The sequence below is a fragment of the Leopardus geoffroyi genome, chromosome D4, assembly GCF_018350155.1.
Source record: "Leopardus geoffroyi isolate Oge1 chromosome D4, O.geoffroyi_Oge1_pat1.0, whole genome shotgun sequence".
Classification (NCBI taxonomy): domain Eukaryota; kingdom Metazoa; phylum Chordata; class Mammalia; order Carnivora; family Felidae; genus Leopardus; species Leopardus geoffroyi.
This window is the reverse complement of record NC_059342.1, coordinates 71986261-72005085: the sequence shown is the minus strand read 5'-3', so window position 1 is coordinate 72005085 and position 18825 is coordinate 71986261. Positions and strand designations below refer to the sequence as shown.

Genomic DNA, 18825 nt, shown 5'->3' with positions numbered 1-18825 from the left:
TATCATTGACACATGAAAGGTAAGCAGGACAGTCTTGGGCTGGGATATCTTAGAATCTGTTATCCTTTCACAAATATCATGTAATTGTCACTATGAGTCAGGTGATTGTAAAGCTTAATGTTTACCAAAAGCTTACCATGTGTTCTAGTCACTTTGTACATATTAAATGAATCCTTGCAGCAACCCTGTGAGTTTAGTCCTATTATTGTCTCAGTGGTGGAACTTCCTTCATGTTACAGTGTTAGGACTTCAATTCAGATTCTCTGATTCCTGTTTATATGTTAATTCCGACTGACTGCTGTATTACCATCTCTGAAAGGGAGAATATACAGTTTATAACAAGAGCAACATGTCCCCCCCCTCCCCCACATCTTAATAGCCTCTGGAAGAAATCTGCTGTAGTGTATAAAATGTGGTAGTATTCTTTTTTTTTTTTTTTTCAACGTTTATTTATTTTTGGGACAGAGAGAGACAGAGCATGAACGGGGGAGGGGCAGAGAGAGAGGGAGACACAGAATCGGAAACAGGCTCCAGGCTCTGAGCCATCAGCCCAGAGCCTGACGCGGGGCTCGAACTCACGGACCGTGAGATCGTGACCTGGCTGAAGTCGGACGCTTAACCGACTGCGCCACCCAGGCGCCCCAAAATGTGGTAGTATTCTGATGTTTATTGAATAGAAATAGTAGATTTTTGGGTGAGATGCAACCACGGAGAATAGTTAGTTCTGATTGTTAAAGAGAGTTCTGAAATCTAGATTGTAAATTACTTGAGATCATAGTCTGTAATTTTTTTCTTTATATTCAGGGTGCTATGACTGTTTGGAATGAAATGAAATTCAGTGCGGAGCATGTGGGCTAGTTTTTCTTCTAATATCCTCTGTCAGTTCATGGAAAAGTTGACATTGTAGTTATATTGCAGGAGTGGATAGGGAGACTTCTGATAGAAGGAAGGAAGCATTTGTGACTTTTCACCTGGTCAGCAGTTGAGGGGTTTCATATTCTGGGCTTCATAATTATAGGGCATCCTTAGAATCTGATCTTCATTGGGATAAAGACAACTCAAGGAGTAATGGCCTGTAATCTTAAGGCACACTGACACTATTCAATTTGACCATTTGACATAACCATGGGGCACTTCACTTGCAAAAGTTGGCCAGATAATCAACATGTCAGATACCTTCTGAGAGAGGCTCTGCCAGTGCCAGGAATCCTAGTGGCTTTTAGAGGATGAGATGTGGGAAGCTGTCTGTGTAGGTGAACGTGATTCTGTGGTCATACTGAAATAGCCCTAGAGACAGCCATCCATGCAGCTGAGCTGATCTTTGTAAAGCAAACCTGTATGGTTTAAATTTTGGTTACTAAGTCACATCTGAAAAGTTAAAGTGAAAATAATGATATTTCTATTTTTTATCAACTTCTAATTCTTAATTTTCACCCCATTCTGTTTTGAATTAAGCTTTCAATAAACTAATATTTAATAAAGGCCAGTGTCAGTGAGAATAGTTGGCACTGGGACATTCGACCTTGTTCAGAAGATAGATGTTAAAATTGTAGGCACTTCCAGGGTGCTCAGAGAGTCTGATCCAAGTTTCTGGTCTCTGGTTTCAGGCCTGGCCAGTCTCTGCCTTGATGCTTGTCATCTTATGTGACTTGTTTTCCCCACACATTTTCCAGTTAAATAAGACTTTAAAAATTGGCCAACTTCTGGTCTTGTCCTCATAGGGCTTATAATTCAGTGTAGAGACAGGTTTATATATGAATATAAATAACTCATATGAGGCATAATATGAAAAATGCCTAACACAGTTCTTTGGAAATTTCAAGTGAGAATAGCATTCCAAGTTAAGAGAAAAATAGATTAAGCTAAGACACAGAGGTTAGAAAATGTTGTGCATTTTCAGAGAAAGTGTGAGTGAGTCTGATGTACTGGAGTAGGCGTGCTATGGCTGTGTGAGGTGCTGGGAAAGGAGATAAAATTTGTAGTTTGATACTTGGCCCTTTTTACCTTTTATGTTCTTCTTACAATTTGGGATCTTGGACAAATAATTTTACCTTTCTAGGTCTCAGTTTCCTTCTCATAAAATTGGGATAATAAGAAATACTCATAGTGTTGTTATGATTAACGTATGTGAAAATGCACTGTCTAAACAATTAAGCTATATATAAATTATTATTATTATTATTCAGGGGGGGTGCAGTAGGAGATGGAGCTGGGAAGATAGGTTGGGACCAGCTTGTGTGGGAATGCCAACATAACTAGTTTGGACTTTGTTCTGTAGACAGAAGAGGACCATCAAAGGCTTTTAAGCTGGAGTGTAACATGAGTAGATCTGTTTTATAAGGATAACAGGTGGCAGTGGCGTAACATTGATTGTAAGAATCCAGAGACCAAAAGCGCAAGACTAATTAGGAGGGTATCACCGTGGCCAAGTGAAGGAAACATAGGGTCTGAAGTGGGAGAGTGAAAGTGGATTTAGCAAGAAGGTGATATATCCTACAATCTCTAACGTAGGCAGAAACTATTGGCCAAGTAGATGAGCATTATTTAAGAGAGGGAGGAGTTAGAGATGATTCTAAGAATTTACTTGAGAGATTGCGGTGGAGTGGAGATTGTAGTATTTAGACAGATGTAGGGAGGTGGAGGTGGAGAAAAGAGAACAGGTTTGTGTTCAACAGAGTATTCATTGAGTGAGTAAGTTGAGTTACTGGGGCGCCCATGTTATGTTGTTTAGGGAGACAGTTTTCAACAGTAACAAAAACATCTGGTGTTGGAGTCAGAGATGGTTTTGAATCCTGGCTCTCCTGCATTCGATTAATGTCCTTGAACAGAGGACCTAACTTCTGGGCTTTGGTTTTCTCATCTGTAAAATGGGTTAATAACAAAATCTATTTCACAGAGTTGTTATAAGAGGGGGAAGAGATAATACATGCTAAGAACTGGGCATAGTGCTAGGCATGTGGATTCCTGTGTATAGGAACTTAGGTTCTGAAGCTTGGTAGAGTGTGGGGGTGATGGTAGAGTCATGGGAATGGACACATTGTCCTGAGGACAGCTGTCTGGTGCTATATGTAGGGGTGAGAAGAAGACAAAGAAGAACCCGGGAAGGGGATCAGGAGTCCTGAGAGAGGGCAGAGGTTCCCAGGGTTATGAATATTAACCACTTACATCCTCAGTTGTAATGTACTAATAATGTGTACCTACTAATACTCATCTTGTAAAAATGTTATATAATTACACTTTCTTCTAATTTTAATGTAAGGCTTTGTATGCTGATGATTTATATGTATATGTACACATATACATATATGATAAAATAAATGTATTGGTATTCCAGTTTTTTTAGTCTTCTGTGAATAATTACCAGTGTATTTTTTTTTAAAGTATTCGCCTATTACTTCTATACAGTAAATTTTGTTTGTGGACATATTCCTTACTCCTTCTCCAATTTGATAATCACTGTAATTTTTTTCCTCCTCATTTTGAATTTACAAAGCAGGGCATCAAATTAGATCTTAGCATAGAAATGAAAAGTGCTTTTTTGTTTTCTTAATGGTAGCTGTGAGTATAAATCTTTTAATTGTTTTCTTTCCTGGTGTTCTAAATAATAGATTCTTTATACAATTGCATGTGTACGAGTGGATGAACGTACCACTGGTGATCCAGAGGATTTTTGTCAAGACTGGATAAACCATGTATCACATTGATTGTAGAGGTTAGTAGTTCCTTAGTTCCTTAGGATGTGTGCATTTTTTTGTAGTAGCATTTAAAAATGCATAGGTTATCAAGTAGCATTTTCCTGCCAAGATCTTCATGGGTTTTTCTCCTTTTCTAGCTATCTTAAGAGAGTTGGTGAAGTTCATGTTAGTTTGTATATTCCTGAAGCCTCTATTCTCTGTCATTGCACAAACATAAATTTAAAAAATCAGCAAGAGAGAGAAAAAAGATAAAACTTGAAGACATTGCTTAGCTGTATGCACAAGGAAAAATCTATATGAGTGTTCGTTTACAAGTGGTATTGTCTGCCACAGCCATAAAAGATGATTTTACACGCTGCAGGAATATTATCCTGGAGTTAATTGTTTTATTTGTAAAAAAAAAAAAAAAAAAAAAAAAAAAAAAAAAAGGCGTTAAAAATGGCATCATGATAGTAATTGGATATTCCTAATTCTGCCTTTTTGACATGTACTGTGATAGAAAAGCCACTTAATTTTACTTCATTCTGAGGCTGAATACGTATGGTGTCAGTGTCCTTCTTGGATGATATTGGATAGTCCTTTGATTGAAACTCTATATGTTCACATTGCAACTCTCTGATCTCATGAGCTCAATATCCAGTGAGTACCTGGGATTTTGTGGCTTCAACTCAAAGTTCATTTTGTTGCTGTCTTCTATTGCATTCCCCTTCCCCCAGTGCGTTCTGTTTTTCAGTATGTATATTGCTGATGATGTGTATGATGCTTGAATTCATTTAGGTGGAATTTTGAGGGATAGAATGAATGGAATATTTTATAAATCAAAGTTCAACTTCAGAGTAAACTTTGGTTTATTTTTGCTATCTTCGTTCCATTTTAGAGAAATGGAAAATTGGGAGGTTGGAGGAATTGTAGAAGAGAAATGGGGACATTGTTCATTTGCTTCTAGATTCTTTCTCTGTCAGTGTTTTTGGGCCTGTGACAGATGTGTTAATGAAATTAATGATCTACTGAAGGCAAGCAGTATACCACAAATGCTGGAATTTAAATAGTGACTTAAATAAGGAATATTCTAGTGTTTACACATCCAAATGAGCATTATCCTAAGTAATTAGCTGCTTTGGGTGGATCTTCACTGTCACATATTTGACTTTTATGTAGTTTGACCTCTTGCATAGTATATTGTCTCCTCTAAGCTGGCTTTCATAAGCTGAACTAATCTTTCTGTTCATCAGTTTACTAACACTGATTTCTAAGTGGACACCTGCCAGCTGCTGTTTCTGGGGGAAAGGACTTCCTTGGGAGGTGGGAGTGGTTGTGGAACTTAGTGCAACTAGAATCTGACACTTATTCATTAAATCTAGGTAATAGATTAGGGCTTCTGTCTCATCACTTGGCCCAACCCTGCCAAGCTAACCTAGTCACTTCTTCCTTCCCTCCCTCTGTGTGTGTGTGTGTGTGTGTGTGTGTGTGTGTGTGTGTGGAGGGGGTAGTAGAATGTGTATGTGAGAGCAAGAGGGGTAGCCTTGCTTTGGGCTATGCTGGGTTAAAGTAGCCTGACGTCATATGCAGGTGGCTAGGACTTCTGAAGTGGCAGGAGAAGGAAGACTCCTTTTCCCTTTCCTGCTCAGAATGTAGTCCATAGTGCATCCTGGTGCAAGGCTTTCAATATTGCACTATCTGCCTGGGCCGTGGGGGGGTAAGACTGGTGGGCTAGGGGACAGGAAGATGGTCTGTCTGATTGCCTTAGTTTGGGGGTAAGGGGTCCCAGCAGGGACTGTGTCAGCAGGAACCTTTTGCTCTGAACCTTGTTGCTTGCAGAGATTTACATCTGTCACCCCTTGGGGCTGCCCTGGCTGGAAGGAGGCAACTCTTGCAGCAGCCATGATGGAATGGGTCCTCTCCCCACCACCCGACCTTTATTGGTGTTTACTACTGGACTTCCTGACGTTCTCCTTTTAATTTAAAAAAATTTTTAAGTTTATTTATTCATTTTGAGGCGGGGAGGGGCAGAGAGAGTGACAGAGAGGAATCCCAAGCAGGCTCCGCACTGCCCAACATGGAACTTGGACTCACCAACCATGAGAGCATGACCTGAGCCCAAATCAAGAGTCGGACACTTAACGGACTGAGTCACCCGGTGCTCCCTGACATTCTCCTTTTAAGTACGTTTGCATTTAATATGTTTTTTTAAAGGTAGAGAATGAGGGCAAACATATTTTTAAAAACTTAGGAGTAGAGATCAAAATTGAAAGCATTACTTCTTGCTGACCTCATTTGGATTTGGTCAAGTATTAGAGTGGCATTTAGTGAATCAAAATGGCATATAGAAATTAATAGATGATGTGGACTTTATCAGTTAGTATTTGGTTAGATTTATACTTCACAGGATTGATCTACCTGAAAAGATTATTACATATAAAATCTAGATGGCAGTTAGGCTTTCCTTCCTCATCATAGTTTTATTTTTTTATTTTTTATTTTTTTATTTTTTTCAATATATGAAGTTTATTGTCAAATTGGTTTCCATACAACACCCAGTGCTCATCCCAAAAGGTGCCCTCCTCAATACCCATCACCCACCCTCCCCTCCCTCCAACCCCCCATCAACCCTCAGTTTGTTCTCAGTTTTTAACAGTCTCTTATGCTTTGACTCTCTCCCACTCTAACCTCCTTTTTTTTTTCCCCCTTCCCCTCCCCCATGGGTTTCTGTTAAGTTTCTCAGGATCCACATAAGAGTGAAAACATATGGTATCTGTCTTTCTCTGTATGGCTTATTTCACTTAGCATAACACTCTCCAGTTCCATCCACATTGCTACAAAGGGCCATATTTCATTCTTTCTCATTGCCACGTAGTACTCCATTGTGTATATAAACCACAATTTCTTTATCCATTCATCAGTTGATGGACATTTAGGCTCTTTCCATAATTTGGCTATTGTTGAGGGTGTTGCTATAAACATTGGGGTACAAGTGTCCCTATGCATCAGTACTCTTGTATCCCTTGGGTAAATTCCTAGCAGTGCTATTGCTGGGTCATAGGGTAGGTCTATTTTTAATGTTTTGAGGAATCTCCACACTGTTTTCCTGAGTGGCTGCACCAATTTGCATTCCCACCAACAGTGCAGGAGGGTTCCCGTTTCTCCACATCCTCTCCAGCATCTATAGTCTCCTGATTTGTTCATTTTGGCCACTCTGACTGGCGTGAGGTGATATCTGAGTGTGGTTTTGATTTGTATTTCCCTGTCCTCATCGTAGTTTTAGTCTCAGACTCCTAACTGCAGAAGTCGTCAAAGTCCAGAGGTGGTCATCCTTCCTTCACTACCGCATCCTCCTGCCCCATCACATCCTATTTTTGTACATGTCCTATACTTACGCTTTTCTTAGCTGTTAGGGTCCCATTTCTGAAAATGATTATTTTGGTTCCACTCATGTAAGCTTGGACGTGAAAACTACCTGTTTTCACTGGTTTATATACACGCATGTGTGTGCACACGTGCACACACACACACACACACACACCACACAATCCACTTTCGCAAGCATTTCAGTAATTTAAGTTAACTCTAGAAGATGTGAGTCATGGGGAAAGGCCTTGCTGTAGAGTGCTGGACTTCCTGTTCTTTCACTGGTCCTTCCTCCCTCTCCATCTTTTTCTCTTTTCCTCTCCTCTCTGTAGTAACTACTACATCATTCCTGATTTGGAGCAGACCAGTGCTGCCACACAATCAGACCTTCTGGAATTTACCCCACCTTTCTTTTTTTTCTTTTTTCTTTTTTTTTTTTTTTTTTTTTGGTAACCTTAAGCACTTGTCATTGTATTAAAATACATATAGTCCCCTTTTCCGGAAATTCTGATGTCAGATACTATAAATTGCTGCCAATCCCCTCCTTTCTCTTGCTAGACATTAAATGTATAAACTTCTAAATGACTTTTTTAATGCATGAGGAATTAATATTTCATGCATTCAACAGGTATTTGAGCAATTACTCTCTGCAAGGGCCTGAATTAAGTGCCGGTACACCAAGAAAGTTAGGTCACAGTTTCTCAACCTGAGGAGTTCTATAGAAGGACAGAGTGTATGAGTGGGTAGTCAGGTGGAATCAGATTGAAATCACACCTAGAAGAACTGCTTTAGTTTAGGGAAGAGAAGATTGGGCAGTTACATAATGTATAGCAAAAGACAGTGAGTTCCAGGAGAGATGTAGAAGAGGTCTGTGAGAGTTTGTCGGGCCCAAATGGTACGTACAAGTTGTGGAGCATGGAATATTTGAGCTGGACCTTGAATGGGAGGATTTGGCTGTGTGGAGATGGAGAGATAGGAGAGGTTGGGAGAGTATTCCTGATGGGGGACTTGGTTGACCAAATAATTGGGCAGGAAAACATGGCGCACTTAAACGATTGCAATTTGGGTGGCTGTTGGGGAGTAATGGGGTACATGGTTGAGAAGGTTCTTTTGGGGCTAGATTGGCCCACTCTTAGAAAGGACCCCCTCTCTGATCTAATTATTCACACTAGGCTTGTGCTAGTTGCTAATTTTTTTAATGTGCTTTTATGAAGGAAGTACTTCTTCCTTGTCCCCCAGTGCCCCTTTGACAAAGACCTTCCATTTGTATTTGGACCCAGTTGTAAGCTGGCTTAAGCAAAAACAGGGTTCTTACTATAAGGAATCAGGGAGTTTTATGGAAGTAAGAGGAGCCTTCAAGAACTAGAAATCATCCACTTCTTCCAGCTGCTGTCTGTGCCTCTGTGACCATTCTTTCTTCAGACCAGACTTCTGATTTTGTGTTCCAAAGGATAGGCTAAAGATGCCCATGCCGTATCCACTGGCTTATTCTCATAGGTCCAAGCACTCAAGGGTGGCTTGACTTTCTGGTGCCAATTCTGAATTGCTGCGGAAGGTATGAATTGAGCCAGACCCATGTCTAGTAAGCCTTTGTATCATTTCCATCCACTTTCTCTGCTTCATCAGTGCTGCAATTTAACATGCAGGCATGAGCATTGTGTTTGGATTTGGACTGGCTTGGAGTTTGAGCCCTAGCCCTGCCACTTACTACAGTTCTGATCAACATTCTTTTTTTTTTTTTTTTTTTTTTTGTAAATATTTTAAAATATTTTTTAAAAAATTTATGTGTTTATTTTGAGAGAGAGAAAGAGAGCGTGTGCATGCAAGGGGAGGGGGGAGGGGGAGGGAGTGGGCAGAGAGAGAGAGGGAGAACTTGAGAATCCCAGGCAGTCTTTGTGCTGAGCGTTGAGCTGGATGTGGGGCTCGAACTCACTGTGAGATCATGACCTGATCCGAAATCAAGAGTTGGACACTTAACTGACTGAGCGACCCAGGCGCTGCGATCAACATTCTTAATAAATATTAGACTGTTTCTTCATTTGTAAGTTGGAACTAATACTCCCTTCACTAAATGGTATTTTAGAGGGAGGTACTGCATTCTAGTGTGTTCTTGGAGGGTAAAGATCTCTTGAGGTTCAGCTTACGATTCTTTGTCTTATTAGATTGATGATGATGACCTTTGGCAAATCAGATCCAGAGCCTGTTTTTTTAATTATAAATGCAGACAACAGTTGTCCACCTCACAGTGTTTTTTGAGGCTCAAAAGGCCATGTGAAACTGCTTTGTGACTGTGCGGATATATATGTATTAATCAGAAGAAAATAAATACTATTAGGAAGGATATTTCCTTGTGATATTATTCCATTATAGTTTAGTATATTTCTGTGGTAACTTGACAGCTCTTTCTCAAAATACCTTGTAGCTGTAGAGTATTAATTGATTTTTGGTGCAGTAGGCAGTGGTCTAGGTATTTTCAGATTTCCATTTCAGTCACAGCTTCCGCTAACCCAATTTATGATTTATAATTTAAAATTTACTTTCACATTCAGAAAGAATAATGTTCTTTATAGAAAACTTAAGCAACTTTAAAAACATTCCTAAACCTGTTACCCTGAAATAACTGTTTTCTCTTTCTGGTTCATACAAGTAATTCATGCTCATGAAGTAAGATAGTAATGACATAAAATTAAGCCAAAAAAGAATCCTCTGAAATTCCACCACATGGAGATAACCATTACCTTAAATTTAGTAACTTTTCCTATTCTTTTTGATGGTATATGCTTGCTTTGCATACTTTGTAAGGAATGTTTTGACATTCAAGTTGTTATGAAAAGATGATACATCTGAGGAAACAGATGTATTGCTGTTTTGTTGTTTTTTTTTTTTTTACTTTTTTTCTCTGATGATGTAAGTGACAAACCAGTATTTACCTTTTCTTTTTTTTTTTTTTTTAATTTTTTTTTTTTTCAACGTTTATTTATTTTTGGGACAGAGAGAGAGACAGAGCATGAACGGGGGAGGGGCAGAGAGAGAGGGAGACACAGAATCTGAAACAGGCTCCAGGCTCTGAGCCATCAGCCCAGAGCCTGACGCGGGGCTCGAACTCACGGACCGCGAGATCGTGACCTGGCTGAAGTCGGACGCTTAACCGACTGCGCCACCCAGGCGCCCCAGTATTTACCTTTTCTAATCCGATGGAAAAGTTGCCTTTCTTCCTTAACTCAGAAGTCAAAGTTGCATTTTTTGGCGTAATCCAGAGAATGAGTGATTTGTGTAGATAGATTTGTCAGGAATAATTAACACGTTTTCAGAAATATCAGTGGCTACTGGTGGATAACACTGAAGTGAAGTCCTTGAACCTTTACTGGTTATTTCTGCTTTGGGTGGGGGTAGAAGGAAGGAAGGGCCCTTTTCTTTGTCTTTACATAGAGAAATGAAAGGCAGGTGAATAATATGGATTAAAGAATTATTTAATGAAGAGTAAATCAGTATATTTATTTTTTCCTATGTGAATGGAATAGTAGACATAAACTAAGCTGGAAATTGTTTTTTGTTTTGGGATTGAAGAATTTCAGTGTTTTTGAAATTATTTTTTCAAAATAAGTTTTTTTTAGAAAGACTTTTTTTTATTTTTATTTTTAGCAGATTTAGGTTTAGGTTTCTCCTCTGAGAAGAAAGCACAGAGATTTCCCACATAAGCCCTTGGCTCCCATCCCTCCCCCACAATTATGCAAATTACACGGCCTCCCCCATCACCATCACTCACCAGCATGGTGCATTTTTGAACCAAGGATAAACTACATTGATACATAATCACTTGAAGTCCATGGTTTATATTACAGTTCACTCTTGGTGTCCTATATTCTGTGTGTTTGGACATATAGCCATGATTTTAATACCATTTCTTTTTGGCACTGAAAAATATTGTTTGTACCAGTTTACTTATCCACTCACCTACTGAAGGATATCTTTGTTGGGGCTACTCACTTACTGAAGAGCTTTTAAGTGTTAGCAGTTATGAATAAAGCTGCTGTAAACATCCCTGTCCAGGTCTTTGTATGGACATAAGTTTGCAGCTCCTTTGGGTAAATACCAAGGAGTGCAATTGCTGGATCATATGGTAAGACTATGTTTAGTTTTTGTTGTTTATTTATTTATTTTGAGAGAGAATGCATGCATGCAGGTGGGGGAGGGGCAGGGAGAGAATCGTTAAGTGTGGAGCCTCACACCGGGCTCGATCTCACAACCTCTAGATTATGACCTGAGCTGATATCAAGAGTTAGATGCTTGGGGCGCCTGGGTGGCGCAGTCGGTTAAGCGTCCGACTTCAGCCAGGTCACGATCTCGCGGTCCGTGAGTTCGAGCCCCGCGTCAGGCTCTGGGCTGACGGCTCAGAGCCTGGAGCCTGTTTCCGATTCTGTGTCTCCCTCTCTCTCTGCCCCTCCCCCGTTCATGCTCTGTCTCTCTCTGTCCCAAAAATAAATAAACGTTGAAAAAAAAAAAAAAATTTAAGAGTTAGATGCTTAACCAACTGAGCCACCAGGCACCTGGGACTGTTAGTTAGTTAGTTAGTTAAGTTAAAAAAATTTTTTTTTAAGGTTTATTCATTTTTCAAAGACAGAGACAGAGTGTGAGCAGGGGAGGGGCAGAGAGAGAGGGAGACACAGAATCCGAAGCAAGCTCCAGGCTCTGAGCTGTCAGCACAGAGCTCGATGCAAGCCTTGAACTCATGGACGACGAGATCAGGACTTGAGCTGAAGTCGACCTTTAACCGATTGAGTCACCCAGGCGCCCTGGACTGTTATTTTTATAAGGAGCCTCCAAATTGTCTTCCAAAGTGACTGAACCATTTTGCATTCCCACCAGTAAATGTTCTTATTTTCATTTTTCCATATTCTTTAAGGTGCATTTTAAGCTTTAAAATTCTGGTGTTCCTTGTGCTTATCTTTCCCTCGGAGAGTTTTTCTCCAGGGCGGTGATACACAAAGTATGGTCTGAGGGTGGGAGACTTATTTTTTGCAAATAGGGAACTGTGGAAGAATGTAAATTAACTATCATTGTTATTTTACTTAACATTTCTTATCCTAGTAAGATAGGATGAAGGAAGAGTGTTCCTTATTTTTTTCTGACTGGTGACAGTTTGCAGCTGGCTTACTTTGAGCAGAACTTCCTTAGGGTTTGTTACCCTGGAGTAGAATTGCTAGAAATTTGTTTTCAGAGATTGTATGGGTGTACACCCCATCAACAGTGAACTCAAGTATCTCTTGGTTTGTTTCCAGGTTTTGCCAACAATTGGTAGTTAGATTGGTAGTTAGATTTGCAAAGTTTTCTGATGTGAAAAATATGATACTGTATCTTACTGTGTTAATTTTGCATACTTCTGACAAGTGTAATTGAACATCTTTATATGTGTTATTTAGTCTATGGGTCTCATCTCTGAATTGCTTGCTTATATCCTTTTTTATTTGAAAATTTTGGATTAATTTGCTTTTTCTTGATTTGCATGTTTCATTCTGTATTCAAGTCCTTTTCATTTAAAAACATCATTATTTATAACGTATCTTTTTATTTTGTGGTGTGTTTTCTGATATTTTAAAATCTTAACCGATTAGTCTTTTATGTTTTGTGTGTGAGTTTTAATTTTCCCTTCTCAGTTTTATTTTAAAATCTTTAAAATCCTGGGGCACCTGGGTGGCCCGGTCGGTTAAGTATCCGACGTTGGTTCAGGTCATGAGCTCACGGTTCAGGATTTTGAGCCTCGAGTAGGGCTCTGTGCTGACAGCTCAGAGCCTGGAGCTTGCTTCGGATTCTGTGTCTCCCTGTCTCTCTGCCTCTCCCCCACTCATGCTCTGTCACTCTCTCACAAAAATAAACAAACATTAAAAAAAATTAAAAATCTTTAAAATCTTACTTTGTACATATGTCATTAATCTACCTGCAAGGGATTTTTAGGTTATTTCTTTTCTGTATGGGTAGACAATTTTTTTCCAGTTTTCATTGACTAGTTTGCTTTTTCTTTCCCTAGTTCTTTAGATGCAATACTCAGTTTTCTCCTTGTTTTTATATACTGCCTATCATTTCCTTTTTTGGATTCTCTTTCCTTTATCCTTAAATGCTATTGTCTTTTAAAAAATCTTTTTGTTTAAGGTTTATTTATTTTGAGAGAGTGTGAGCGAGAGGGACATGGGCAGAGGGAGAGGGAGACAGAGAATCCCAAGCAGGCTCCACAAGCGGGCTCCACACTGTAGGTGCAGAGCCTGATGTGGGGCTTGAACTTGTGAACCGTGAGATCATGACCTGAACCAAAGTTGGACATTTAACAGACTGAGCCACCCAGGTGCCCCTAAATGCTGTTTTCTTGAGCAATCTGTCTCTGACCTTCTATTATGTTCTTTCAGCATGCAACTAGCATATCCAAGTGTGGTAATCCTGTGCTACATCCTTGCCTTTTCCTTCTTAACTCTGTTTTTCCATGGCCACTAAGCTCTGACACAGACTGAGGTTTCAGTAAATATTTGAAAGGGTGCATGACTGATCTAGCCAGAGTAGTTAGTGCTTCACAGTGGAAATAGGAGGGTACTGGGCCTTGAAAGAGGAGAGAATTTAGATGAGCTGGGAGAAAGAGGAAGGGTGAATTGCACCTTGACACATTTGGTATTAGCTTTTGATTTATAGTGTTGAGCTTTCTCTAGTGTTTTCTTTCTTTCTTTTTTTTTTTTTAGAGAGAAACAGGGCTGGTGTGTGAGTGGGGGAGGGAAAGAGGGAGAGAGAATCTTAAGTAGGCTCCACACTTGCTGAGCTTGGAGCCTGACATGGAGCTTGACCCCATGACCTCAGGATTATGACCTGAGTTGAAATCAAGAGTTGGTTGCTCAACCAACTGAACCACTCAGGTGCCCCTTTCTCGCGTTGCTTTTTGACCTTTGAATTTGTACATTGTTCCATATTGTCTTGACTACCACTTGAATGAGACAAAGTCTCATGATCTTTTGGTGATGCTCTTAAACAGGGCTCCCTGTGTATGATGTAGTATATGTAGCATAGGTCCTTTTAGAAAATGGGACTATTGTTGCAGACAGTTGCACAGTGTAGGCAAGGTTTTTTCGACTGAAGGTCAGAAGACCTCATTCTAGTTCTTGTGCTGCTGCTAATTACCTCTGTGAACTTGGGTGAGTCCCTAAAACCCACTGTTTTTTATGCTAGTCTTTCAGTCCTCTCCAGCTGTGAATTCAGTAGAAATCTTTCTTTGTAGTACAGGTTTCAGGGTGATAGTTTCATGGGTGTTTATAATAATTCATTAAACTGTACACTTACATTTTGTGCATTTTTGTAAGTGTTTAATTTACATTGAAAAAGATTTTTTTTTTTCAACGTTTATTTATTTTTGGGACAGAGAGAGACAGAGCATGAACAGGGGAGGGGCAGAGAGAGAGGGAGACACAGAATCGGAAACAGGCTCCAGGCTCCGAGCCATCAGCCCAGAGCCCGACGCAGGGCTCGAACTCACGGACCGCGAGATCGTGACCTGGCTGAAGTCGGACGCTTAACCGACTGCGCCACCCAGGCGCCCCGAAAAAGATTTTAAAAACCCACAGAAAGGGGGTACCTGGGTGGCTCCGTTGGTTGAGCGTCCAACTTCGGCTCAGGTCATGATCTCACGGTTCCTGAGTCTGAGCTCTGCATCAGGCTTGCTGCTGTCAGCACAGAGCCTGCTTGGGATCCTCTGTCCCCCGCTCTCTCTGCCCCTCCTCTGACTGTTCTCTTTCTCTCTCTCAAACATAAAACTAAAACCTTAAAAAAAAACACACACAAAAAGACTAGGTTTCAAAAAAAAGAAAGACTAGATTTCTTACATCCATGTGCTACCCCCCGCCCCCCAAAAATTCAAGCTCGATTAAAGACTTGAATGAAAAAAGCAAAATCATAAGGCCAGGAAGAAAACATAGATAAATCTATGTGTCAGAGGTCTCCAAGGCCACCCCAGCTTCAGTGATTTGTTAGGAGAATTCACAGGACTCAGCATATATTTGTATTCATGTTTAAGATTTATTACAGTGAAAGAACACAAAGCAAAATCAGCAAAGGGAAAAGGTGCATGGAGCAAAGTCCAGAGGAAACCAGGTACAGGCTTCCAACAGCCTTTTCTGGGGAGCCCCAAAGGATGTGCTTAAATCCCTCTAGCAATGAGTTGTGACAACATGTGTGACATGTTGTCCACCAGGGATGCTCTTTAGAGACTTTGTGCTGAGGGTTTTTATTTATTGTTTATGTATATATGTGTGTATGTAATGTATTTATGTATTTTTGTTTTATATAAACTCCTTGCTACACATGGGGCTCGAACTCACAACCCCGAGATCCAGAGTTGTATGTTCTACTGACAGGCATCTAGGCACCCCTCAGTGCCGAGAGCTTTTAATCAGTGCTGGATCATGTTGGCATCTTCTGCCTAACACGTACCAAAATTCCAGATTTCAAGAAAGAAAGCAGGTGTTTGGCATAAACCATATTGTTTGTGTGAAGGGTTTAGGCACAGTGAGCCACTCTTATCCGTTCTAGGAATGGGGGGAACTGTCCTGAAACCCATTTCCAAATGCTCAGTCAAGGGCCAGCCTGGCAGGCAGGCATTTCTAAGGATAGCAGTCTCAGGCCTGCTAACACTTTTCTGCAGAATATACTATTCTTTATAATCTTGGAGTAAAAAAGGCATTTCTAAGTATGACTAGAAGCTCCAAAGCCATAAAAGGAAGGAAAGGTAAATTTATATTTAAGAACCTAGATATGAAAAGCAAGTGCTATAGAGTCACAGGCATACTAGGAGAAAAGTATTTATGATGTGTGGGAGAATGGAGGAGATTTTTTCCCCAATATATAAAAGCTTTTACAAGTCATCAACTCAAAAGAATAATGAGTAATTTGCTGAAGAAGATATTTCAAAAGACCAATAAATATTTGAAAAGATACTTTACCTTAGTGATAAAATAGGTATGAATTAAGACAACAGAGTGATCTTTTTTCATCTACCCTATACAGCTAAGATTGACTACTTATAATCTTTGTAAAGTTGATTACTCAGTATAGGAGTGAGCATAGGGAAATTGCAACTTACATACGTTGCTGGTGGTATAAATTAGCACAAAATTTTCTTTTTAAATTGTTTTAAATTTTATTTCAAGTATAGTTAATGTACAGTGTTATATTAATTTCAGGTGTACAATATAGCAATTCAACACTTCTTTTTTTTTTTAATTTTTTTGATGTTTATTTATTTTTGAGACAGAGAGAGAGACAGAGTATGAACGGAGGAGGGTCAGAGAGAGAGGGAGACACAGAATCTGAAACAGGCTCCAGGCTCTGAGCTGTCAGCACAGAGCCCGACGCGGGGCTCGAACTCACTGGCCGCGAGATCATGACCTGAGCCGAAGTCGGACACTCAACCAACTGAGCCACTCAGGCGCCCCGCAATTCAACACTTCTATACATTAGTCAGTAGCACAGGGTATTTTTCCAAAATCTGTTAAACCTGACGACACTCCTACCCTTTGACTTAGCAGTTCTGTTGCTAATGTTTTAGCTTACCGAAACCTGTGCAAGTGCACAGATGTATGGGTAGGAATGTTCTCTGGAGTATTGTTTGTGGTACTATAAGGCTGGTAATTGCACAAATAGAGTGTTAGTTAATTACATTACTGTATCTATAGACATAGTTGCCATGTAGCCATTATCAATTAGATTTTTATTTAGTGCTACAGAAAGATAAAGTTTTATACATATCCAAACATTTTAGTGTTCTTTGGTATTTAAAACCTGACCTGAATGGATATACGATTCCTTATAATCTTTGATTATCCCACTGAGTATGAGTGTGTGTTTTATTACAGAATATGAATGTATTTGGTTGTAGGTACTGCTCTAGAACCCACTGGATGGGTAGGGTTATTTGAAATACAGTATATACACTATGTCACTATATTATTCTAAAATCTGAAAAGTTCTGAGACATATATTGCTCCAAAGGTTTCTAGTAAAGGATTTGTGTTAATCAAAAGGAAAAAAAGAGGGCAAACTGTAAAATACTGTATGCCATATTCCAGTTTTTAGGTTAAAGTAACACGAGTGTATGAACAGGAAATACTAGTGCATAAGCTGTTCTCCACATTTAACAGTGATTATCTGAGGTTATGGCAGTTCTTTAATTTCTTCATAAGTGAAAACAATTTGGATGAGTTTGTGTACAATATGTAATGTAACTGGAGAGGATGGAACTTGCTTCTGACTTGGAAGTAGTGTTTGTCTTACCTCAGATACTGTTGCGGTGACCTGAAGGATCTCATTTCCTGCAACTAAAAACTGAGTCTGTGTGAAAGATGAATTTAAGTTTTGGATTCCTTTTGAATTTTCAGAACTTTTGGTTACAGTCCTTCTTGTTTCTGAATAGACACTTTTTGGGTCCCAGGCCTAATTTACTTTCTTGAGGTTGTTTCCAGGGTTGAGGGTAAGGGCACAGAGTTCACATTCTTTCTGTGCCTCTAAAAACAGGATTCAGGGACCATACTATTGCTAAACCTTTACTTTTTATTTTGTTAACTTTGACAGGTTGATAAATTTAGTTCTTGATTATATCAGCACTTATTTACATTTCTTTTCATAAAGCTTGAACATGATTAATTCCCTTTTATTTAAAGTGTGGTGTGTAGCTACAGATGACATACAGGTGTTAACACCGATCCCAAAGGCTGTAGGAGGCTGTTACTTTTCCTCAGGTGCACTTGGCCTGTTTTGGAGGGACCCCACATGATGTTTGGGGCTGTTTTTGGCATTCCCACGTTGCCATCATAAATAATTTTATTGCATTTAGGAAGCTCCAATTTCTATTCTAGTGAGGAAGAGAGAGAAGTTTAAGGCACTATACTGGGAATACATAGGAAGAAACCAAATGGTTATGTGAAAAATGAAGGAGACCAGATATCGCTTGGTTTTTTAAGCCTTTGGTCCAGATTCTCCAGGTCAGTTTGTTAGGAAGAATTGAACTTTCTGCCTTCTTCCACAGAACAGTTTTTCCGCAGTTTCTGTAGCTAAACTCTGTGGGCAGTTTCTTCTGACCCTGGTCTGTAAGGTGCCAGGCAGAGCCTCCTGTAACTGGCACAAATATGCGGAGTGAGCTCCCTGTTCCTACGAACTCCTTTCACTGCATAGAATCATCTGGTCTGCTTATTTCACAGTCATCCTGCCTGCCTTTCCTTGCTTCCTTCTTCCTTATTCTTTTCTTCCTTTGTTAGTCATTTTAAAAGCTAAACTTGAGACTTTATTTGGATTTCACCACTTTTCCCCATTAATGTCCTCTTTCTGTTCCAGGATCGTACCCAGGGACCACACTGTTTAGTTGTCCTGTCTCCCCAGTCTCCTCTGGTCTGTGACAGTTTCTTAGGCTTTCCTTGTTTTTCATGATCTTGAAAGTCTTGTGCAGCACTGGCCAGGTGTCCTATAGAAGGTTTTCCAACCTGGGTTTTTCTGTTGTTTTACTGATAATTAGATGGAGAGTTTGGGTTTTTGAAAGAACATCACAGAGGTGAAGTGCCTTTCATGTCACATCATATCAGGGATTGTGATATCCATGTGACATCACTCATGTTGTTAACTTTCATCACTCAGTCAAGGTAATATTTATCAAGTGTTTCCACTGTAATTTTCCTCTTTCCTTATTCTGTTCTTTGGAAGCAAGTCACTAAATCTAGTCTACCCTCTCAAAGAGGGTGGAGGCAGAAATTAAGCTGTACCTCTGGCA

At 39.8% G+C, this 18825-nt stretch overlaps 1 protein-coding gene across 4 annotated transcripts in view; it reads left to right on the top strand.

Moving 5' to 3' along the window:
• Positions 1-18825, top strand: part of ECPAS (Ecm29 proteasome adaptor and scaffold) — a 107278-nt gene that overhangs the window by 4732 nt on the left and 83721 nt on the right. For 2 of the 4 annotated variants that reach the window (XM_045469469.1, XM_045469470.1), the window contains exon 2: positions 3609-3712. The exons of the other annotated variants lie outside the window; for them this stretch is intronic. In XM_045469469.1, coding sequence (XP_045325425.1) covers positions 3691-3712 — 22 coding nt within the window. In that variant the 5' untranslated portion in view covers positions 3609-3690. The remainder of the gene's footprint in view (positions 1-3608; positions 3713-18825) is intronic. 4 annotated transcript variants of the gene reach the window in all.